Raw genomic sequence first — 25,504 nt, forward strand, 5'->3', positions numbered from 1 at the left:
GTCAGTATAATTTTGAGGGTTGAAAACAGTCCCCAGAGAGCCTACTATAGTTTGCCTGTTTCTCTTCTATTTCCCTCCTCCTGTTGCTAATGTTATTTGTTCTTGATGTATCATTGATCACGCTATCACTGGTCTCCGTTTGTTTATTCTCTTAACAATAAAATGGGGCAAAATAAAACTAGCACGGTGTTATTTTAAAAACACTTGTCCTCTAATAATTTTTAAAAGCCCACTCAATTAATACTTAAATTTTAAAATAATATTCAAGTCATTTTATGTAGTTAACCATCATTTTAGTAACACATGAAACATATTTTAATTCATACCATGTTCTGAGTATACTGTTTCATCAAGTGACTGAACTTGTTCGTGTACTTCATCTTCAATATTCTGAGGTCCTAAAATAATTAAAACATTACTAAGTAGAAAAAATTTAGACATTAAAGCATAACATGAAATATGACCTCCACGTATACACATTAAAATGAATATATTGGATTAATCAGCTACGCTCCTTTTCCATAACAGCTCAATCCTTTGTTTTAGGTTGACAAATATGGTAGATATTTAAAATTGGTTTTGAGAGCAGATATAAATGCTAAAAGACTTCTCCATAAGATATCAAAAAATAAGAAATGAATCAGGTTCAGATTTTTCTTAAAAAAAAGAAAAAATTATTTTGGTTTCTAGTTAACAACGTTCACATTAATAATAGAATAAAGAAAATAGGAGGGGCAAAGTTTTCAGAAAAGGAAGTACTGGGAAATAAAGATAAAATGCAGAAGATGAAGTCAGTATACATTAAAAGCACATGGTCAACCACTGTCTTCCCCAGTAGTCAGGAGAAAAGGCCCCTTGGCTGGTGTGAGGGTTGGCTGCCTGCTCTCAGAAGGTGTTTGGAAGTGTGAGCAGAAGACCTTACAAGACAATCCTCTCAGCTTTGGAGACCCTCATCTGACAGTCACATCCATAGATTCAAACAGATTTAAATTGCAGACGTGAACACTAGTAGTGACACTACGACTCTATCGTGGGGCTTATCGTATTTTTAGGCTTATTGCGACATCATACAACAAAGAAGCTACAACCACATTGACACTACTACAAACCTTCTGTCTAACAGCCATCATCTGTGTTCAGCGGACATAGGCTTAGTATCACAGGCTTAGAACCAGGCTTAGTATCATGAATGCTATCACATGAGATAAACACTGAGGACATCAGTTATACTGAGAAGGTACTCGTCAATAACAAAAACAGAGTAAGTTAATTTGAACTTCAGGCTGGAAAAATGCAGAAGACTATTTTGCTAATTATTCTACAAAACCGTTTCTAAAGCACGCAGAGTGCCTTCTAGTTTTACAGATGCTTACATTTCACAAACTACTTTTATACCTATTCTCACAGAATTCCAATGGAGACTGCCAATTTCTGCTCTGCCCTCACACAATGCCCACGAGGGCTTCCCAGCTGAGTTCCCAGTTTTAAAATTGCTGACAGCACCAACCATGGAAAATATAAAGTGAATAAAGAGAAGTGGAGATTGGCACTCTGTTCCTCTGTTAACCCTTTAATGGCTCCCTTGGCCTGAACAGATGAAAGTCTAAGCACCTTGAAACCTCAGAAGGCAATGTAAGACCTCCACAATCTAGCCTTCCCATGCCTCTCCAGTCACACCTGCTACCAGCGCTGGCTTTGAACTTGGCGAGTGCACCACCTGTTCCATCTTTCCATGAGCCTCGGATGTACCTTCTCTCTCCTTGGGAGAGTTTAAAGGTTAAAAAAAAAAAAAAGCCAAGCTGCAATGAGTTAAAGACTAAGTGTAAAATAAGACAAAAAAGCAACTACAAATCCTTCTTTCAAAAGTGTGGCTTGTACAGTGAGAAGAGGGACTGGAGGGCAGATGAAAAGAAGTGTAGGGATCAAGTGAAAGTTAACTATTAGTCACTCAGTTGTGTCCAACTCTTCGTGACCCCATGAACTGCAGCCCACCAGGTTCCTGGATCCATGAGTAGGGATCAAGGAGGGCAGCTATTTTATTGTGTTTTTAATGATAGGTATGTACCTCTGTTTATAGACCTCTGTTTACAGACTCTGTTTATAGTTAGAGAAGACAGAAGGTAGAGACCCAAATAAGAGGAACGTTGGGAAGGTAACATTTAAACCAAAGCAAATATCACCAAGAAGTTGAAAAGGATATGAGCTGATAACAAACTGAAGGGTTTGGGAGTTTGGAACAGGTTATCAGTAATATGCAAAGTGTAATATTAACAAAGAATAAAAAAAGAACAATAGAAAGCAAATGGTACATTTCAGAGTAAGTACCAGCTTTGACAAACAAGGTTTTTAAAAATTAATTTAGTGCAAAGTAAAATATGAGGTGCTAAATTCAAATATGGATTTAAATTCTTAAAAAATAAAGGAAAAAAAATATCACCCTTGCTGCGAAGCCAGGGCATGATTACGGCAATTGTAGAGGAATGTGAGACAGGAACTTCTCCTGGGATTATCTGAACAACAACAAAAACTGACAGCAATATTCTGATCTTTACTAAAAGGAAGGAAGGTAAACCAAACAGTATTCACCAATACATAGTGATAAAATCAACACAACTACCATCTGGATTCAGTAGCTAAATCGCCGGTAAAAATGCAGTGTCATACCTAACATTTCCAATAGGTGGCAAAATGAAACCAAATCTTTGAGAACTACTGAGTAGAAGAAAATGTGCAGAAATAGTACTTCGTAATAAAAACCAGATCATCAATAGGAAATGAGAGTAATGGAATCAGACGTCATTTAACAATTTATTAAGAGATTTCAGGAGTTTTTATCATATGGGTCACTGGCCCTTGAGTGCCTGAGGGAATACTTGAATTGATGTGTGAATTCATGTAGATATAAAACAGGCTTCACAGATGATCTCAAGGAGGCCTGGGAAGTCTTTCATTGTAGACAGGAGACTCATATTAAAAAGACTGGGAGCCAGTCGACCTACTTCATTAAATAATGTGACAGAAGAGGGCAAAACTAAATGTCCAAGACCTGTTTAATTTTACTTTCAATATAATATGGCACAGTTATCCTGGACTTGGAATCAAGAAACACAGCACTTAGTTCACGATGTTTCTAACTATGATCTCAGACAAGGAGAAGCCTTCTGTGTCTGGGACTCTTAATCTCAAAAATTAAAATGATCCTGTGTGGATTTTTTCTAGAAAAAAAAAAAATAGAGAGTTTACTATAAAATTTCAGAAGACAAGAAGAAAAAGGATTGGGTTGGCCCACAAATTTGTTCAGGTTTTTCTGTAACATCTAATGGGAAAATGGAACGAGTTTTTTGGCTAATCCAGTGTTTCATTATTCTGCGATCATTGAGAAACAAAATTAAGGATAAGACAGGACTCTGGAAGCTGCTACCTTTGGGTACCTGGGATGCAGCTAGGTGCGTCCAGTCAGAATCAGAGGAAAGCTTACCTGTGCTCTCCAGAACCTGATCTTCCAGCCAAGGGTACATGTCTGTCTCTTCTGGCGGCACTGTTGGCTTTGGAGCAGGTTTTTCTTTAAGGCCTGCATTTTTATTCACAAAATTAACTTAAGGTTTTTTTTTCTTTTTAAAAATTTTTTTGACACATTAAACCAAGTAAAATAATATTTCCCAACACTTCATCAATACTGCCAGTTATTCAAAGCTTTCCAGTTTCTGTTACATGAGAATATTAATATGCTTATAAAAAAATAAAGTTGGAAAATAGTTCGTTCTTTGAATTCACCTGGGCCTTTAACATCTCTTTACCTAAATTAACCTTTCATTTAAAAAATCATAAATCATTGTTTGAATATTCACAAATCTCTAAAAGATCAAGTAAAAAAAAAATAAGTAAAATAAAATAACAAGTCATGCCTGAACTTGCCAAAAGAAGTTCAGTATGAGTTCAATCTCCTCTCATGTTTGTGGGTGACTAATGAATTTCTAAGTTTTGAACTCCAAATTCAGCAATAAGACAACTAAGATGTACTGGAACGTTCTACTCTTATTGCCTGCATGCCTTTCTTTGATTTATATATAATTAATTACTCTTCTTGAAAACTATAGTTAAATATGAGAAGAAAAAACATATAACTCACTATGTACAACCTTCTAAAGTTAACACATGCAATTCCATAAAAAAATCCATTAAAAATATGGAAAAAAATTCTTTCACTTTTCTTTTTTTGTCATAAGGAAAATAGGACATCAGGATAAATTAACATGAAAGATGATTTAAGTCAATGCTGCTCTAAAATCTTATATATTGCTAATTCTTTGAGATTTTGTACATAGCACATTAAAATGCATCCTAAATTAAATACAAAAATTTAGAAAACTAAGTTAGACTGTCATGAGCCTGACAATTCCATTTACCAAACCCTGGGCTCTCTGTTACCCCACTGAGAGTCTTGTACCAGGAGCAGATATTAAAGGGCATGTGTCTGCATGTCAACAGCTGGAGTGAAAAGGTCAGGACAGAACAGAAAGGCCTTTTCTAATCTTAAGCACCTTTAACTCAATGTAGGTATACTGCTATAATCTGGGAAATCCTCATTTACCCTTCTGCTCTGGTTCTTTGTGTTTTCCCCAACTATTCCCTCTTCTATAGCTCTTTATTTTTCTCTCATTAACAAAAACATACTCCTACCCACTCTCCCAAATCCCAAAAAAGACACTGAAACAGTTCACAGGGCCCCACCTCATCACTGATATTTCCTCTAGGGACTCATTTCTGACACTACTTACGCAAAAATCTAACATGAGAAAACAAACACCAACGCATGCGATCGTGTTCTGCTCCTAACTATAGATTCCAGACAGGGTATACACAAATAGGTACAGATCCTAATTATAGTTCACTTTCAGGGGGTGGGGGTAAGAAATGAAAGCCTATTAAAACACATTACATTTCAAGATCCAAATTCAAGACTGAAAACTCCCCCATGCACTTTTCCACTTAAATAACCTATGCTTAAGAGCTCTCAACTGTTACTGGGATAGGTATGGACCTCTTCATGCCAAACTCAGCCAAGCTTTGCTGAGTTAATAGGGTAAACTTTTCATCTTCCGAACAGGAGAATCATCTTTGCACTCTCAGCACTGCAGAAAACACCTGGTACATAGCAGTGCTCAAGGGCAAGGTGTACCCAGTGAATGTCTGCTCTGCTTTTTAAATGACTGCAGACTCTACAGGGCCCCAGCTCTAGCTGTAGCAGAGTGGCTTAGGGCTGCAGAGGAAACGGGGACTCATCAATTTCCCTGCTACTATTTACCAAAGAGATGCCCATCTCAGTTCTAGCATCATCCACCGTTTCAGTACCACAAGCCTAATTTGCCCACAGTCCCAGTTTATGTCTATTGTCCTGGTATAATTATTTCACTCTCAAAGGTATCTCAGGATAGATGAAAAATTACAAGGTCATTCTACTAAGCCTGTCTGTAGCAGGCTTTCAAACTGTGCTCCATGGGTTCAATAAGCAATAAAATATGTCCCCATCAAACAAGAAAGATTTAAGCTGCCTGAAAATCCCATTTGTATTGGATTTAGAGAAAAATTTCATTTGAAAAAAAAATGTGAGGCCAAAAGTGCCTGAAAACTACTACTACACATCAATATCCAGACCCACATTGCCTCTAATAACCAGTTTTCTCTAAATCAGCTGGGAGTTATCTCTAAAGTTGAAATTGTAAAACATGAAAAATAACATGAGGAAGCAAAATCCCATAACAAGAAAAAATATTGAGCCGTTTTCTTTTCTGTCCAAAGTGGCAGCTGAATTGTAAATTTACTGATACCTGGTCACGGTGATTTTCCAGAGGTGAAATCAGCACAAAAATAAACTATTTTGTAAACTTCAAAGAAGCTGAAGTTCTTATTAACATCTTTCCTTCCCCAGACTCTTACAAAGGTTCTAATATTTAATGAAAACGCATTCTAGAATAATTCTTATTGATTTGATAACCCATATGAAAGCTTTTACTCTGGCGTTTCGAGTTTTTCTTACCTAAGTCCATTTTAGCCCATGAATCCATGAATAAGTGTTCCCCAGAAAACAGTGGTAAACCCATGTCTTGTACAAGAGTTCAGGCAAAAAGAAATCAAAAACTAAACAAGAAAAATAAACGTGTAAGACAAAGGAAAGCTTTTCAAACTGGATTTATTGTGAGGTACACATGGCAAGGATGTAGCACTGAAATAAATAGTCAGTCAGGTTATGAAATGAATGTATTGGTTTTGACGTTGCTGGGGCTGCAAATAACAAGACACCAACTCACACTGGCTTGAACAAAAAGGAAATTTATTATTTAACAGCAGGTTGGCTGGCTCTCAGCACTGGCTTCCTCCTCAGGGCGGTAACCAGGTCTCCCAGGCGGCAAGGTCCTCTTTGAGACAAGACTTTGTCCAGAAGCAAAGAACCACCTCTTCTTCTGCTTCTTTCTTAGGCTTGAAGAAATTTTTCCTGCAAGTTCTTACCATTCTTCCCATTTCAATAGTCAAAACCAGAACCCACTTCTATTCCTCCACTGGCAAGAGCAGCAGAGTGACCACAGTTGCCTGATGGTGATTATCTAGGGTTGAATGACCGTTGCGAGCCAACCACAATAGCTCCTGTATGATTTGGAAGATCATCGAATTCTCTTAAAAACATACCTTGTGTTTAGGTCTTTGAGTGCATGAGGTAAATTAGGAAAAAAAAAAAAAAATGAAGGAGAGGGTGGGACAATATGAGAGAATAGCATTGAAACATGTATATTACCATATGTAAAATAAATGACCAGGGCAAGTTCAATGCATGTGTAGGGCACCTAAAGCTGGTGCTCTGGGGCAGCCCAGAGGGATGGGGTGAGGAGGGAAGTGGGAGGGGGGATTCAGGATGGGGGGGACACATGTACACCCATGGCTGATTCATGTCAATGTATGGCAAAAACCACCACAATACTGTAAAGGAATTAGCCTCCAATTAAAATAAATAAATTAATTTTTAAAAAGTTTAAATTTAATAAGTGTGTAATTTTGCCTCCAATTTTAATTCAAAATGGAAGAAGTTATAAAAAGTAAATGAAATGAGTACTTTAAATCAACTGTTCACAGCAAGTTTAATTACCTGACACAATTACTCTAGTCCAATATCAGCTTAATTTATTCAGTACTACCCAACTACACCAGACCACCATGGGAAAGAACAAATGGATTTTCTCCCCAGAAATGTGTAACATTTAAAAAGTTACTAAATTGCATATTGCATTCATTCATACAACAAATATTCAGCACCTACTAACTCAAGGTGGGCTTCCCTGGTGGTTCAGTGGTAAAGAATCGACCTGCCAATGCAGGAGACGCAGGTTCAATCCCTGGGTTAGGAAGATCTCCTGGAGATGGAAATGGCAACCTACCCCAGTATTCTTGTCTGGAAAAATCAAATGCACAGAGGAGCCTGGCAGTCTACAGTTCATGGCGTCACAAAAAGAGTCAGACACAATTTAGCGACTAAACAAGACAAGTTTAACTCAAGGTACTGTTCTATAGAAAACCAACACACAAAACCCCTATCACCCATAGGAAGGGAACAGTAAAAAGATAAGAAACATGAACTCTTTAGAGTATACGAGATGGGGAAAGTGACAGACCCTTAGGGAAAGGGGGTGGGACTATTCACAAAAAACTGATGAGGAAAGGACTTACTGATAAGACTGAAACAGATTATAGGAGGACATCAGGGATATGGCCTTATGAGTTATACTAGACAAGAGACTCCAGGTAAAGCTTTGGACCAGTAAGTACAAAATTCTTCAGCAGGGAAGGTGCTGGGAGTGAGGAAGGACCAGGTGGCCAACACAGGCGAACAGCATAGGCCTGAGCATCAGAAAGGTCCTAGAAACCCGCCTCTTACTCTAAGAGTGAACAACTGACTTTTTACAAGAATTACATACAAACTGCTTCCTCACCAACATCTGGGAAAATAAGGATTATACATAATACGATGCTTCATAGGATTTCACACACTTAGCACATAAAAGCGAAGATATTTTAAAAATTCAGTTCCACAATCTTTTACATCAATCTTCACTAACTCGGTGGTGTACAGAATAATAAAAAACTGATCTTACCCATCCAGGTTACTCCGGCTGCTGTGGTTCATGCGGGAAGTACTCAGGACTGCTACTGCTTCAGATGCAAGCAGTCTAACAGCGTAAATCAACACAGCCCAAGAACAACTCTAACAGTACACGAAATCTGAGAAACATTCTGGGAAATCGATACACCAGAAAGGCACTCCTACTAACTGCCATGCCAATCCTGTTGTTCCTGGCTTGTATACTCAACAGACACAATCTTGGCAGGCACGCCAAAAGCGGTCCTACTGCTGCGAACTCTAAGAGCTTCCCTTGACATACAGTAAGAGCCATTCCAGATTCAAGTCATCTTCACACAACCCAAGATGGACAGAGACTCCAGGATGAGGATGACAGGTCAGAAGAATTAAACACTGCCTCAAAGATCCCTAAGAGCCTGATTTCAGGACCAACGAAAGGACTCCACAAAGACTGGAATGGAGTGGACTCAGTTTAACATCTCACAACATGAGGTCATGTGTAGGAGCTCAGGAACATGAACCAAGAATTCCATCTGAATTCCATTTGAATCCCATCTTGAACACATAACCACTGCTACAACTTTGGTCTCCACAAATACAGAAAGCAGATAAAATAGTACCTCCTTACAAGGCCTTTAAGAATTAAATGAAATAATTTAAATCCAGCAAATATACACTTTTTCCCATCAGTTACTGTTTTCCTTTATTTCTTCTAAAGAACCAAACTTAACCCCCCACCCTACTCCCTACACATACACACAGCAACATGAACAAGGCTAAAGGAAATTTACAAGGTGGTCAAAAACAATTATTGAAGAAGCTTCTGGGTTTTTCTTTATAATTTTTTTCAGCTTTCTAACATTACTAACAGTGTATACAGACCTAAAATACATTTTAATTATCTATATTGTATGTTTACCTTTCAATGGGCTTCCCCCGTGGCTCAGATGGTAAAGAGTCTGCTTGCAATGCAGGAGACCCGGATTCTCCTTTCAATAAACATACACTGCATGCCTGTTACTGTCAGTTACTATGATACGTTAACTTTATTTAGGCACGGGACTTTAAATCATAGTCTAATAACAAAGTTCAGGAATGAAGCAAAATGATGAGCATGATAACTGAAAGGTACGCAGTCCAACCGCCTGGGAGGATCAGAGAAAGCTGAGTACAGACATGACTCAGCTGGATCCTGCAAGTGGATTTAAGAGTGGGCGCACACTGGAGGCAGAGCGGAGGCGGGCACTACAAGCGGCAGTGCAGTTTATGCTTCTCCCCGTCCCCTGTTTATGTCAGAGCGTTTCATGACAGGGACTATTCTCACCAGGGCCTAGAATAGCTCCCAGGACATTGCAGAGACTGAATATTTCTCCAGTGAATCAATACATGGGGAAGAGAGATGACACAGCATGTGGGTTTTTAATTCATTATCAAAAGCAACACAGAAACTTTAAGTATATACCTTTTGCTAACCTCTTAGGATACAAAAGTAATGACTGAGGCAAGTAAGAAGTGACAGACAGACTTCTATGATGTATAGATGGTAATAGAGTAATAAACAAAAAAAGAAAAGAAAAAAAAGAGTAATAAACATATACAAAGTGAAATCAAATGATAACAAAGAAAAATAGATGATTTTCTGCTCTGCAGGCCTTACAAAATGGAAGTTTTTGCAGGAATTGATTTCTACATAAAAATGACAACCAAAATTGGTAATAAACATCTAGTTTATGTGTTTTTACACTCAAGCAAGTGGAGGAGGCAGGGTATGACATGGAAGATTTTTACTAAGGATTTTTCCCAAGTACTCCAAACCAGATTTCCATGAGAATAAGCTTTCTTGGTCTGCTACATAATACTCACCCTAAGAACAAAAACTTTCTCTTTAGATAGAACCAGGGTAAAATGTAAAAAGCTTCACAATAAAATAAACCCAACTCACCTGTATTTATCAATCAACAACATTCTCTTACATTCCTCTAATCACCTAAGGGTACTGCTCACCAACAACTGGGATGAGTTCTCTCTATTCCCACCACTCTGGCTCTGAGATACCCGTTCAGGCTCATCCCATTCAAACCTTCCAGTTTGGGCAGCAGCAGCAGGAGGCACAGAGTGAGGAGGAGAGAGGGGGAAAGAGTTCCATAAACCACCTGCCTTTGGTTCAGATGAAGTGCAGGGTACAAACAGTCACTGTGTGGCCTGCCCTGTGCCGAGTTCTAATTCTTCTGGTAAAAGCACACTAATTGGCATTGAGGGACTGATCTTCCCATCACCCCACAGTTTCAAGGGTGGTACTCACAGGCCCATGGTCTTGTAGTCATAGCTTTGTGATCCCATCCCCCACTCTGTATGGATAAGGAGTAAAAATGAGCCACAGAGGACTGCAGGTTACCTGAGAAGGAAGACCACCTCCTGAGAGAGTGCAAAGATGGAGAGAGAGACCCAGACCACTCTGCAAGCCCCCAGACCTTGCATAACCAAAGGCCAAAACCTACAAATACCCTTGGACTTTACAGTTAAGTGAGTGCATCAATGCTTTTTTGTCCACATAAGCCAATTTGAACAGATCCCCACATGTAATCAAAAGAATTCTGGGAAATACTTAGAAGTAAAACCAAATGTGTTCCTAATATTCTGAGGAAGAATGACAAATGCCTTTTCCATAGAAACACAGTCACACTGAGACTTGCGAAACTGGAAACGAGGAATTGAATAGGTTTTTGTGGACTGGCGTACAAAACCCCTGCAGACCATAAAATTGCTTCCATGGAAAAATGTGTTCTGAGTACAAAGCAAACTTATAAGCAAGCTTCTCAAGATTAGACTAGGTAGGAAATTTCTCAGTTATACCATATACTTAAGACTACATTTTCTTTCTTCATTACTTTTTTCTAGGCTTGACATTTCACATCTTCTGTTTAAGCAGTATCTTTTAACTAGGCATTCTTGTGGCTTTATACATACGTAACAATATAAAAGAATTACTTTTATATGCCCCCCTCAAAGATCTCAGTAAAGTAGGACCCAGTACACCCCTTTCACAAAAATACAGTAGTTGCAAAGGATAAAGGACTTAAGCACCTGTCCTATACCATCTGTTGATACAAGAGGGAGAGGGAATCATAGGTCCAGTGCTTCCAAATTTTTAACGACTAACTGAAACAACTTAGTAGAATTATTACCACTATTCTGCCAAAAGAAAGGGAAACATGAGTGCTGACAACATACTAGCCACTCACACACAGATAATGCCAGTTATTCTCACAACCACCTTGAGGGAAAGGAGAGGAAAACCAGCATTTCCAAGATGCATTTTATAGTGAATTTACTGAGTAATCGATTTGGAGAACTGTTATCAATGGACATTAACAGAAGAAACAGTGGGGGATACATGAGAAAGGAATTAAAGTCAGAGGACATAGTTTACATCACCAGACTCATTTCATGGAAAATGACATTTACCGTTAACTTAGAACATTAACATTTAAAATCATACTTGTTTATTACCTTTCTTTGTTTTATAATAGAAGTATATACAGGAAGTCCTTGTCACCCAACTAACCATTATGAGAACCTCTGAAGTTACAAAGTTGTATGGCCATAACACTACAAAATACTCTATAAGCCAACTGTTTGCAGAATTAATTCCCTGGGATTCACTCAAACTTTCATGCTGATGGATATATGTCAATTTCTTTACTAACTTTCTCCCTCATTTTGAAATGTTGCAGGACCATCTGTGTACAATGCAAATCCATAGAGTGAAACCAAAAATTTTGTTTAAAAAATAAGATTTTAAATGGTTGGTTACAAGTGATGTTAGAAATAACACATAGAGCTATTAACCAATGACTCACAGAAGTTACATATCACAGCTGAAGGGAAAAAAAATCAACAATGATAAAGTGCTTCCAAAGAAAGTATTTTGAACACTAAAAGATATGAGATTCCTAGAAAAACTGATAGGCTCTCAAATATTTTTGAAAATCTGACCATCTATACGATGACTACTTCTCACAAGTAAAGTGCTGTTATACAAAGTTTAAGGAAAATTATGCCAACAATATCACTTTTTAAGAATTCTATGCATCATCTCTTAGTGCAACTTAAGAAGCATGTTAGTGATATAAGATATATATACTTTATACTCTTAGTACTTAATTTTCTCTTTTCAGGACTTATTCTAACTCCCAACTACTGCAAATTATGAAACTCTGTCCCTATTTTTAGTTGACGTTTCCGAAGGGTGACCTTTTGGTTTTAGTTACTCTAAACAGTATGAAGCAGCAGAATATAGAAATAATTAAGTACGAAGTAAAAAAGCAAGCAAAACTAAGGAAGCAAGCATAATTTTAACCCATTAGTCACGACCAAAAGCGTCTCTTGCGCTAAGCTTTTCAGGTGAACAGTAAGTGTCAATGCATCTGGGTCAAGTGTCACGTCAACTTCAATAAAATTCAGTTGACAGCTTTATTTACTGAGGAAAATGGAAGGAAAGAATATAGGCCAATTCCCAGTTCATAAGAGCTCTTGAAATGTTTCTGATGTTTAGTAGAGAAATTTGAATTCAATTCAATTCTTGAGCTGTGATTTAAAGGAAAATTCAATGATAGAACTAAAATATTTTCAAGTGCTTTGCTAAATAGCAACACTCCAGTATTCTTGCTTGGGAAACCTCATGAAGAGAGGAGCCTGGGGGGCTACAGTCCGTGGGGTCCCAAAGAGTCAGATATGACTAAGTGACTAAAAACAACAGAACAACAACAAAAAAGCAAAAAACCAGATGTTTATATGCTTACACTGATTAGTTTTTCTAAAGTTTTATCACCAATTTCTTAAAGTTTAGCATTTATGTACATTATGCCCTGTAGGATTAATCGTCCTTCAAAAACCAAGGTAAAAATTACCAGAATGCCCTCACTAAAGGTAATTATAATTCTCTGTCCTTCTCTGCAAGGGAGGGGGAAAAAAGTCATCTGTACAGAAATTAACACGAAAATTTGGTATATAAATTTAAAAACTCAATCCATTTATCTTGGCAAGATCAAACGTCAGGATATGGTTTTTAAAGGTTATAATTTTATATGGTTGGTGAATACAGTTCTGCTTTTCACTCTGTCCAGTTATCAGAGCCTCCCTCTTCTTTTCCCAGAAACTCTTTTCTGCAGAAAATGTCACATGGTTTGAGAGGGACAGCACCCCCCCAACCCTCACCCAAAGATTTCTGTAGAGGAGCCAGCCTGGGAAGATGGACCCAACCCCAACTATAGGATTGGCCACAGATGCTTCCAGACCCAACCAGGACAGTTGGACTCCTAGGACTTCTTTCCAGAAGCCAGCCCAGAAAACTGTATCTTTGCACAAGGATGGTTAAACTAGAAAGATATTTCCAGAACCCGCAGAAGGCTACCACTCTCATCAAGTGGTAGAACCTCCACGGAGAATAAAGCCAAATGTAGATCAATAGAACCAAGACTTGGGGACACAGCAAGGAAGAATCAGCTCTGATTACAGGAGTGTACTTGAGATCTATTAACATTCACTTTAAGCCAATGCCCCACATTTGCCAATCAAATGAGCCATAAAATTCTCCATGGTTTACTAGAATTACATGGTGCTCCTAGAATTGTTCTATAAAAACAACATAATCCAGACTGATCAGCACACAAAACCCCAAATTAACACATGTGACAATTTCTTTGGGCCTCAGTTTTTAAACAATAAAATCATAGGACCAGGGTACAGATATTAGACCGGATATTTCTAGGCCCCCATGCTGTGTAATTTTATTATATCAGTTGGAATTCCTGTCAACTAAATGAATGCATGTGCTTGGCTTTAAGCAGGAAAAGCTACCACAATATTATAAAACATGCACAATACTTCTAGAAAATTTTACACTTAATGCTTCCCCATATCTGACTTGAAATATCTTTAACTGGGCCAAAATCTCTGCTTTTAAAAGCTCTTCATAGAAAAAGCTGAAGAATTATTTTTTAAAAAAATAAAATTTTTGTGGCAGCACCTACAATTTTGTTACAACAAACCAGGGTGCTCCCCTCAAATTCAGAAACTGAATTTTGCCAGCAGTCACCATTAAAGACTTAAGATTTCATGCAGAACAGCACAGACTATTTGCCAAAAAGTACTTCTTACTCAAATTTCATTTTATTAAATGTTTTCTGAATTCAATTTTGATCTCTAATTAGATCTCAGATTGGCAACTCCTTAGAAATGGTAAACAACTATGATACAATCAAATATGAAAAATATGCACCATTCCAACAATGTAACTGAAAAATCATGATACAAAATGAAAGTACATTACAATTTGAAATAATTAAAACCTTTCTATAATGATTCTGCTCCTGTAAAGATATCATAAGCAAGTGTTCTAAAATTATTCTACATAAAATTCTCTTTTATCCAAGACTGGTTCTAGAATTCTCAGAACACAGTGAATATACAGTGCTTATTACAGAAGGTGGGGGAGGGATGGTTGGAGAGACACTGAGGAGGGGTGAGGAGTGAGGCGGCAAGGAGGGGGGAAAGGGAGGTAAAGCAGACTGTAAAAGACCAAGGAGGAGGGAAGGAAAGATGTAGAAGGTGGAGCTGAATGGGGAAGAGCCTCAGGAAGGGGCAGTCCCCAGAGACTGGGGAGCCAGTTAGGCCATGGGAGTGAGACATGCAGAGACATCCTGAGGAGATGCCCTCAGAAGAGCTTGGGGGGGTGGTGCGGGAAGGGAAAGACAGGAAGGAAAAGGGGAAGGAGAAAGAAAAGCGTAGGTGAAGAAGAAAGGGAACGCAGGAAAGAGAAGGAGGGAAGAAAACCAGCTAACAGAAAAAGAAGATAACTTCCTAACTCCCTATTTCTCATTCCTAAAACTTACAAATCACTCTGCATATAAATACTATCTGAAAGTTTAATATTCTTACTTCACTCCAATGAAGATATTCTATTTTAAGAAATTCATTACAATTCAGATTATATATACATTTATCTGGATATATGATCAATAAATTAATAAAAACAGACCTTATTACATCACATTTTTATTACATATTTTTAAAAAACATCTTTTAAACATGGGAGCATGAGACAGGTACCTCAATTTCAAAGAATTTATTTGCTGAGCACCAATAAATATATTCAATGGCTACATGACACATCTTCCCCAACCAGAGCAATACTTAGCTTTCTATGCCCTTTAGCAGCAAATCACGATGAAGATTATTACCATTTCCTGAGATGCTGCTGCTCCAGTTTTAGCTCTTTCTCTTCTGGTTATTTCCCTTGGCTAAGTGTGCGTGTTTGGCAGAGCTTCTCTCTTCCCTTCTATCATCTTTGTCTCTGGGTGCCACTTTACGAGGAGCATCCTTGATATTCGTTGATTTCCTCCTGTGTTCCTTGGCTTTAGTACCTTTCTCCAGCCCCACTTTCTCCTTTTCTCTGTCTTTTTTACCCCTAGGAGACTCTTTCTTGGAAGCATCTGAATCCGCAATCTTCTTATCCTTCCGGTCATCCTCTTTTTCTCTCTTCCTTTTTCTGTCTTCATGCTTACTTTCTTTCCTTGACTCCAGCTTGTCTTTTTCCTTCTTGAGCTCTTCTTTAGTGAGTTCTTTAACTTTCAGGTTTTCCAATTAAAGGAAAGAATGTTTATTGAAGGCATCTCAATTCATAGACAGCAACTCAGTGCAAAAGTATTACCTTTTTTTCTATCTCCCCACACACGAGATGATCATTCAAAAAGTGACTTTCATCCACTAGTTTTAAACTGGCTAACAACAGATGCAAACCTCTATGAGGTTACCAGCTATAAAAGAAATGCTAGAAACTCACCATCATATTTTTCTAGCTTGCAACATTGTGTGTTTGTCTTAAAACAAGGTTAACATGCAAAATTAATTAAATGAGCCCATCCACAAAGGCAGCACTTTACTCAAAGTGTTAACAACTCACATTTCACAGCTATTAACAACATAATTAAAGGAACACTGGCAATGTAAGAACAAATTTTCCATAACTTGCAAGTATCTGCACAAAGATAATTTAAAAATCTTTAGCTCTAACAAAAAATTATGTCTTTAAAGTATTTGCATTTGCATTCCTTGGAAACAAATATATTGCACCAATGAAAAGTTAAATACCATTTAATTTTCTCAGTTTAGAAAAATACAATTTCCATGAATATGAAATTTTAAGGTTGTTATCTATAGTATCTAAAATGACAAAGAGAACTTTTCTACTCTTATTCAACATCATGGAATCAGTATTCCTTTAAGTATATTTTCTGCTATTTTATGTAGCGCCACTCCAAGGTAACACCTGTGCTGGCCATGCTCACAGGAGAAACAACAATTGAATGGAATCTACAGGTGACTCCAAATCTCATAACAGGTGCTGCTTTCAACTTGCTTTAAATAAAGTTTAACAGTCCTGACTGCGAAAGCTTTGAATATCAGCTTCTTGCTTCTCTCATTAAGAAATCATAAGAGAAGCCAGGTGTTCACTGTATAGTGTAGCATGTAAGCAGAAACAAAAAAGAGATTTCTTCAATAAAATGTGGAAGATGTTTCTGCACATCAGAATCATGTAAAACTTATGCAAGTACGAAATGTTACTCAATTCTTCCTGACAATTTTATTAAAACCTCCTAAAAATACAGAATAGAATTCATGAATCACCAACCATCCTCAGAGTCTTCATCTCTTTCAACGCCATTCAGAGTAACACAGAAAAGGTCGCTGGCAAAGGCAGAATGCTAGTACAAAGCTGGCAGGTCTTACTCTGCACACAGTTTTAAATATTAAATCTTTAATGTTGAATTTGCCTCTCTAGATTAAGGAGTAAAAGTATACTTTATTGGCCATTTATTTCATAATTATTTACATAGGAATAAAATGGTAAAAATTTTGTTTTCTTCCCAGGAATTATTCAGGTGGGATACTGAAGTTAAAACATTAAAATTTCGTCATCTTAAAATTAAAGCACAAATCACAAACCCTATAAACCACACAGTAAAAGTCTGACCTGTTAATGTTTCACCAAAATCAAACTACAACGTGACAAGCACTGAACACAAAAAAATACTATAAGTTTATATATATATGTATAAAAAGCATGCACTTTCCCCATGCCCCTCTCCCTAAAGGACAGAAATATTTACAAGTGTTTCAAGTGAACAAGAAAAACCATGGGGATATAAAATAAGACTGCAATAATAAGTGTTAGACTATACAGAATGCTTAACGGGTGTAATGATTTTCAGTGAATTAAAATAGCAAATATAGCAAATTAAATGCTGGCATAATGCAGTGCTCCAGATTATAAGTTTTCACTTTACTGAAAATTACAAGTTTGATCACACTAGCTTTAATTGTGCTCTAAGGCAGCATCAACAGCTTCTGGAGAAATGAAATCAATCGCTAATGAATTCATCTGTATTTCCAACTTAACTAAAAAAATTAGACTAAGAAAGGTTTTAGAAGAAAGGTAGGATGTGTATACTGCAAACTTAATATGTGTACTTTAAAGACTATTACAAGGTTTTGATCATTTGAAAAGGAAATTACTTAAAAGCCTGAGGCAGAAATTTCTTTAGTGAAATCTTGATAAAACTACTTATGACCAGAAGTGCACCCAAAACTAAAAAGCGATAATGTTTAGCATTAGTAGCTGCGTCCACAGAACACATCTAAAAACTGTCATGCATTTCCAAGCATTAAACTTGATTCACTCAAGGCTAATTTGAAAAACAGAAAATACCTTTAGCCTTGGTTTTTCTCTTGGCTAACCCACCAGGTCCTTCTGTTGGTGTTTACAAGATGAAAATAGGTTATAAACAGAAAATAGTAAGGTAATTAAAAAATAACTGTCTATAAAATAGTTCAAACAGATGCATTGGCTAACAAATGTAATTCAATTCACCATTTAAAAAATACACTCCTCCAACATACAAAAATATCTATCATTTGTATGTCATTTTAGAACTTTATAACCAAAAACTACACTTTTTTTCAGGAAAAATTATTTTTTATTTAATTAACTTCACAACCTGCTTTAGATCTGAAAGAACTGTTGGCTTTAGAAATGTCTAATTACCACTGGGAATGACATTTCCCTCTCACTGGTTCCCGGATGCTAGGGGACTTCTGCTTAGACACAGATGATTAATTATAGGCACTAGAGTTGAAAGGACCTGGGGGCCCCACTCAGTCATCACTGCCACTCAATAACAGGACAGCATATTTATATAGAATTTTACTTTTTATTGTCTATATTATCATGGCTATACCCCCCCCAGCTTCAAACTTCTTCTATAAAAAACTACATAAGTAAGAATTATACAGTTACAGAGGGATATATTTACTCTTCATCTAAAAACTTTGCAAAGGCTATTTCCTCTTTAGGCAAATGAAAGTTCTGATAATGCATTTATTTTTTAACCTTCTAACAAATGTCAGTGAGTTGGGCCATAAAGAAAGCTGAGTGCCAAAGAACTGATGCTTTCAAGTTGTGGTGCTGCTACTAATGCTAAAAAGACTCTTAAGGGTCTCACGGACTGCAAGGAAATCAAACCAGCCAATCCTAAAGGAAATCAACCCTGAATATTCATCGGAAGGACAGATGCTGAAGCTGAAACTCCAACACTTTGGCCACCTGATGCAAAGAGTCCAGTCATTGGAAAGGACCCTGATGCTGGGAAAGATTGAGGGCAGGAGAAGTGGGCAGCAGAGGATGAAATGGTTAGATAGCATCACCAACTCAGTGGACATGAATCTGAGCAGACTCCAGGAGATGGTGGAGGACAGGGGAGCCTGGTGGGTTATAGTCGATGTGGTCACGAAGAGTTCGAACAAGACTTAGCAACTAAACAACAAAAGCAACAAACGTCAACACCATCTCCCTACAATTTCATTCCCAGCCAGCTGATGCTCCCAGTTCTATCTTCTGTTCACATAAATGTTATCTTACACTCATGCATCAGCAAACTTTCCAAAGTGGCATTCCAGGTTGCCAATCCATTTCTTGGGTACACCAGGATGGGAAATCGAGTGATCCCTGTTCATCCCCCATGGACGCAGCACCACGTACAACCTGTCCTCTACAGTGAAGGTCTCAAGTGTTGTCCCAAGAAAACACCTACACCCTTTTACACATACAGTAAGTCCTCTACATACAAACAAGTTCCATTCTGAGAGAGCATTCGTAAGTCTAGTTTGTTCATCAGTCCAACAAAGTCAGCCTAGGTACCCAACTAACACAATCAGGTATATAGTACTGCACTGTAATAGGTTTATAATAGCTTTCACACAAATAATACATAAAAAGACAAACACACACAAATAAAACATTTTTAACCTTTCAGGACAGTACCTTGAAGACTACAGTATACAGTACAACAGCTGGTACACAAGGGCTGGCATCGAGTGAACAGGCAAGAAGGACTGGAGGAGGGAGAGGAACGGGGAGACTGTCGAGCTGAAGGACAGTCAGCAATAAGAGATGGAGGGAAAGCTGCAATGTCACTCACGCCTGACACTGATGGGACACACACTCACATCTCTGAAAGTTCTCAACTTGAAGGTCTGTGTGTAGCAGACTTACTGTACTCCCCTGGAAACCATGGAAGCCCCTCTCTGTGTTTCTCAAAACCATGATCACACTCCCACTTTCAGTATGAGATATTTTTTACTCCTGTTATATTCTTTGAATCCTCCTCCATTCCTAAGTTCCTTCTCCTTTCTCTTCACGACAATTTGTTTCCATCAAATGCGATAGTTCATGCGAGAATGGTCATTTATTTTGGTTGAGATATCACCACTGTCATTCTGGAGAAAATAAAGTAATACTACATCTTACCACTGACTACATTAAAAACAGAAATGTGGATTAACTGTTCCATGTGGCTATCTCTATCTGTCTGGTTATTTGATATACACACACATAACCAAAACCAGTGTGTGTGTCTGACTGCTATCTTTCACAGACAAAACCCAACTGTTTCCTAAACTCTATCAAGAACAGCATACCACTGGGTAATACTGAATGCTATCTTGGACCACTCCCCAATAAAGTTTATTTAGATAAAATATAAAACTCATTCTTCTAATGAAAACTTTAAAATCCATGAGTATTATCCAATGTGCAAAAGAAATTAGTATAAAGCATGAAGAAACACTTTTAATGATGCTACTGCCCACCCCCCCCATTCCTACACACTCTTGACTGGAAGGCCTAGATATTCCCTTACAAAGCAGAGTGGTGGGAATCGGACTATCCCCTCCAATATTACGATGTAGTCAAAACTGGTGAAAAGGCTAGAGTTAAGCCAACATATTAAATCGACATCAGATTAGTTGATTAGAAACAGGAAAATATGTGATTTGAAGCTCTGCTTTTATATATTCCTAATTCCAAACAGAATTAAATTATCATTCATATCAATGGCTAGTGTGGTCTCTCGCTATAATACTGTGTAAAATCAACAACGTACCCTCTTTTTCTCCTTTTCTCTCTTTACAACTATAGCCAATTCGCAGGAGGGCAAAAAAAAAAAAATTAACAATTCCATCAAACAATATAATTCATGATAATACAATAATTCCCTAAAAATAATTTCTAAATACTATGGAGAAAATTGTATCAATTGGAGTCTGAAAAGGAAGCATCTTGGGACTCTATAATTCATTTGGATAAAAGTTGTTTTTATTGATAGAATATGTTCTAATTGAAGGCAATGATCAGATAAGCATTACAATGTGGCTATGGGCAAAGAGAATGGCAAAAAAAAAAAAAAAAAAAAAAGGCATCATCATATTGTTTGTTTCTTTTTTGCCCATAAGTTTACTTAGTTTGATGTTTTAAAGTGATTATTATTAATAACTCAGTTGATGCTTTGGATATTGTTGTACAGAAAATTAGAGGAAAAAAAAAATTTTTTTTAAAGCAGGTCTTATATTTTTCTCTTAGAACCTGAGCGAGTTGCCTAAAAGTAATTACTGTTACTGTGGCAATTGCCTCAGAGACACTACCTCAGATACATTTTCAAAGTGAAATGCTATGCATGAAATTAAAATGCTGAATCATGAAGCCAATGGTCGGACCTGCGGTTCCACCACAATTTTAGAAGACTGGTTCCGTTAGAGAAACCCAAGTAGGCTTTCAGGGAGTTGGTCACAGAATCGGTTGGCTGGGTATCATGTCATACTTAGGTCATCCCAGTCACTCCCACTGTCCCTGGTGAGACCAATGAGTCACCCTGAGCCTGTTGTGTATCTTCCTCCTGCCTGTCAAAGCATCATGATTTACTTCAACACTGATTACAGTGAGCTCCAGATGGCTAAGAGAAGATTCTGTGAGTTAGACAGCCTGTCGCTCTAGAAGGTGAGTCTAGTCTTTGTAAAATATAAGCGAGGACATTATCCACCCAAACAGAAACCTGATGAAACCTACAGTACAGGGAACTCTACTCCATGCTCTGTGGTGACCTCAGTGGGAAGCTGACTCACTTTGCTGAATGGCAGAAACTAACACAATATTGCAAAGCAACTATATGCCAATTGGAAAAAATAAAAAATCTAGTTGCAAAACACACACACAAAAATGAGGCATAACTAAAGAAATACATTTTTAAATGTATAAGTAGTATTACGGCAATAAAGTTTAAAACAAACCAAAAAACACTACACCAATTCTTTTTATTTTTAAATAGATGGCGTAACAATATTATCATGGACATTTTCAAAAAAAGGAAGCTACAAGCCTTCCACCCCTCAAGCACAAGGGAAGATCAGAACATCGGAGAATTGAAAAACTAAAAATTTAAGAAGGGAGAGAGACTGAGAGCATGAATAAAGATAAAATATAGACTCAAATACAAATGAGATAGCAGAAAAATCACCTGAAGACCTTTACTAGCACAGGTCAGGCCACTGTATTAACTTCAAAGTGTCACTTCTCTTGGAAAAAATATATACCCAATAATGTTTTCACTAATTTAAGCTTTAAAAAAAATTAGTGTTTTATTATACAATGGGTAATTCCTAAAAGTTCTCATCACCAGGACCAACTCCAGAAAATATTTAATAAATATCCTGTGTTGGGCTCAGCTTTGAAGAGGAGTCAAAACCAGGCTAACCTCACTCCCAACTTCAAGGAGTTCAAAATTTAGTTCATATCTACTCCTGTGTGTCACACGGTTATCTCAGCAAATAACCAAGGCAGAGAATTCAGTATACTGTTTCATCAGTCAACTTGTGATCACTGAATTTTATAAAAAGTGTGCACATCCATGGTGATCAGAGAAATTTCCACAGCCCCAAAATGCAGAAAATGACTTGTTTCATTGAGCAGGATCTGATTTAAGATGGGTCATTGAGTGTCAGTCCCCAAAAGGTGTAACTATGAGTGTTCAAATTCATATCTGTCTCTATTTCTATTTGCTTTTGCTAATTCTCCAAAGTTACACTCATCAGGACAGACAAGGGAACTTTGTTCCATCTAGGTAACTGTAAATGAGCATGACCAGAATTTAAGCAGAGAAAACAGCTATTCTTACTTGTCTGCATTCAGCTTTATACGATAGGGAGGTAATTTCTAGAATAAAGAATGAAGTGCGAGATGAAAAAGCAGGACTGTTGATGTTCAGTTGTTTAGTCATATCTGACTCTTTTGCAACCCCATGGACTGTAGCCCAGCAGGTGCCTCTTGTCCATGGGATTTCCCAGGCAAGAATACTAGAGTGGGTTGCCATTTCCTTCTCTAGGGGATCTTCCCAAACCAGGGATCAAACCCACATCTCCTGCAAAGACCTGAGGATTCTTTAATGCTGAGGCACCTGGGAAGCCCGAAAAAGCAGTAATCACCCAGCATTCCATCATGTCCAAGTCATCTGCAAGATACAGTGAGCTGGCAGCTGGACATCAGGGATCAGTACCCAGGAGATGCCTCTCCAATTGACTTACATTGCACCCCTCACATCCCAGGGGAAATAAGTGCTGAAAGAAACTTAAGTGCAGAAATGAAGTCCTCTGAGTGCCACCGCCTTGCTTTTGCACCAAATTCCGGAGAACTCGGTGTCTATTCAATTGGACAAACAGCAGTGTCATCTGAGGAAGGGCAGCTCGGAGGAGACAAGGTCATCTGAACTCAGAACACAGTCCTCAAAGTGCTCTCGCTTGTTCCAAACTGGAAACGCAGAGTAAGTATGTGCGTGCCAAGTTGCTTCAGTTGCATTTGACTCTTTGCAACCCTATGCACCTTAGCCTGCCAGGATCCTCTGTCCATGGGTTTCTCCAGGTAAGAATACTAGAATGGGTTGCCATTCCCTTCTCTAGTGGATCTTCCCAACCCAGGGATCGAATCGGCATCTCTTATGTTCTCCTGCAAGGGCAGGCGGGTTCTTTAACAAAAATATAGTACAATGTAAAATTCCTTAAGAACTATAAACACTCTAACAATTACATTTTTGTCTTTTTTTGTTCCTAAGCTTAAAAGACACAAGCTAGTAAAGAATTTCTATGATTAAACAGAAAATGACACAATCCTTAGAAGATTAAGAACTATAACATATATAATAAATAAAATGTAAATGAGACCAGTTTCATCAGCTTCAAAGTACTTTATAGGTTTTGCAAATACCTTTATTTTCTCACCAAAGCAAGCCATGGGCACAAGTTGAAGGCTGTCACAGAAGTCAGGGGTTCACCAGTTACCTGGATTTTATCATCATCAGAGGCTTTTCAAAGGGCTGATCAGCAGGGGTACCAAAAAAATGGCAAAGGATCCCACATCCTTATTTTTCACTTACAAAAATACAGCATAATTAATTTCTGTACATAAAGTGTGCATTAGTATTGTGACAAAAAAGCAGTCTGATGAAAAATGAATGATTCTGAACATTTTTAACACACAAATTTCATTATTTACTTCTCATAAACTGATCAAACATCTTCTAGAGTTAGTAGCAACGAAGCATTAAGAAACAAGAGTGCCTTAAAAAACACATCTCGAACACTGGACTAAAGGAATTTCTCTGAGAGTGAGGCTTAAGACTCCTTTTGAATTTAAACCTAACAAACTCTGATCTGTCATAGTACTCAAATTCAAAGTGAAAAAACATGATAAATATGGACAAAGACAGCATAAATTTTCAGAAAGAACATTATATTTTTTTTAGAAAGAACATTATTAAATCCTACTCTTTTGCTTCAAAATATTAACATTCCAAAGTTAGAAGCTTTTGATTGTCAGAAACATTAACAGAATGAAGCATATTCCTTGAATAATTAGGAAAAGACAAACTAGGATTATAATAATCATTTAAGTGTTAGGAGATCATTGTCCAATGTATAATGTATGTGTGTGCTAAATCTCACAGTACTGTCTGACTCTTTTCAACCCCACGGACAGTAGCCTACCAGGCTCCTCTGTCCATGGGATTCTCCAGGCAAGAATACTGGAGTGGGTTGCCATTTCCTTCTCCAGGGGATCTTCCCAACTCAGGGATCAAACAAACATCTCTTATGTCTCCTGAATTGGCAGGTGGGTTACTTACTACTAGCACCACCTGGGAAGGCCCCAATGTACAACATATGTATCTGTTTCCAAAAGGAGTTGTGAATAATGCTTAAGATTAGCAAACTGGACAGTTTTCCCCAACACATGTAAATATTAAGTCAAAGGGGAAGTTGATAGGTTCCAGGGTTCTAATTTGAAACTTTTATTTTCAGGCTCTTGTTTTGAGAGCCTGCAAGAGACTTCTAAAAAAGGAGTCCCTCTTGGTCATATTCGCTTCTGAAAAAAATGGTGAATAATTCACTTTCTGAAAGCAACTTGATTAAAAGGGAAAAAATAAGAATAAATATTTGAAAAGTAGAAATTATAGCTAAGTAAAATATTAAAAAACTCAAATATTTTCCAGTGTTAAGCTCTATAAAGAACCAAAGCTAAGCTAAGTTTCACAGAGGCTCAAAAAGATGTAAAAACGTGAACAACCACTCTCAAAAAGGGAGAAAGAAATTAGGAGTCTTGGGTCTTATTGCTCTTAAGTTGTAAGAGCTTTATCTGAGGTGGGAAATGAATGAAATCTCATTTTAAGAAATGCATGTTACCTATGTCTAATAATACCATTGCTCTTGCTATCACCAAAGCAAACTCATTTTAAATGAATTCAAAGGTGTTTTTAAAGTTTTCTAATGGCAAAAACAGATTTTCAGAAAAAGAATTACCACTTCAATGAATTTAATTTTAAAAACCATATTATACCTAAGCCAAAGTTGATGGCCAATTAATAAGGTAATATAGGAAAAAATGGAAAAAGACCGTAATTTAGGATGAATAATTTTAATATGTACAACATTATTTAAGAT

The 25,504-nt window shown here is 37.4% G+C and overlaps 1 protein-coding gene across 4 annotated transcripts in view; it reads right to left on the minus strand.

The window, feature by feature from the left end:
• ASPH (aspartate beta-hydroxylase) overlaps positions 1 to 25,504 on the minus strand; it is a 182,600-nt gene that overhangs the window by 119,482 nt on the left and 37,614 nt on the right. For all 4 annotated transcript variants that reach the window (XM_061123370.1, XM_061123369.1, XM_061123372.1 and 1 more), the window contains 2 exons: positions 3,479 to 3,571; positions 327 to 398 (listed from right to left, as the gene is read on the minus strand). In XM_061123370.1, coding sequence (XP_060979353.1) covers positions 327 to 398; positions 3,479 to 3,571 — 165 coding nt within the window. The remainder of the gene's footprint in view (positions 1 to 326; positions 399 to 3,478; positions 3,572 to 25,504) is intronic.

Source organism: Dama dama, chromosome 21 (assembly GCF_033118175.1).
Source record: "Dama dama isolate Ldn47 chromosome 21, ASM3311817v1, whole genome shotgun sequence".
NCBI lineage: Eukaryota > Metazoa > Chordata > Mammalia > Artiodactyla > Cervidae > Dama > Dama dama.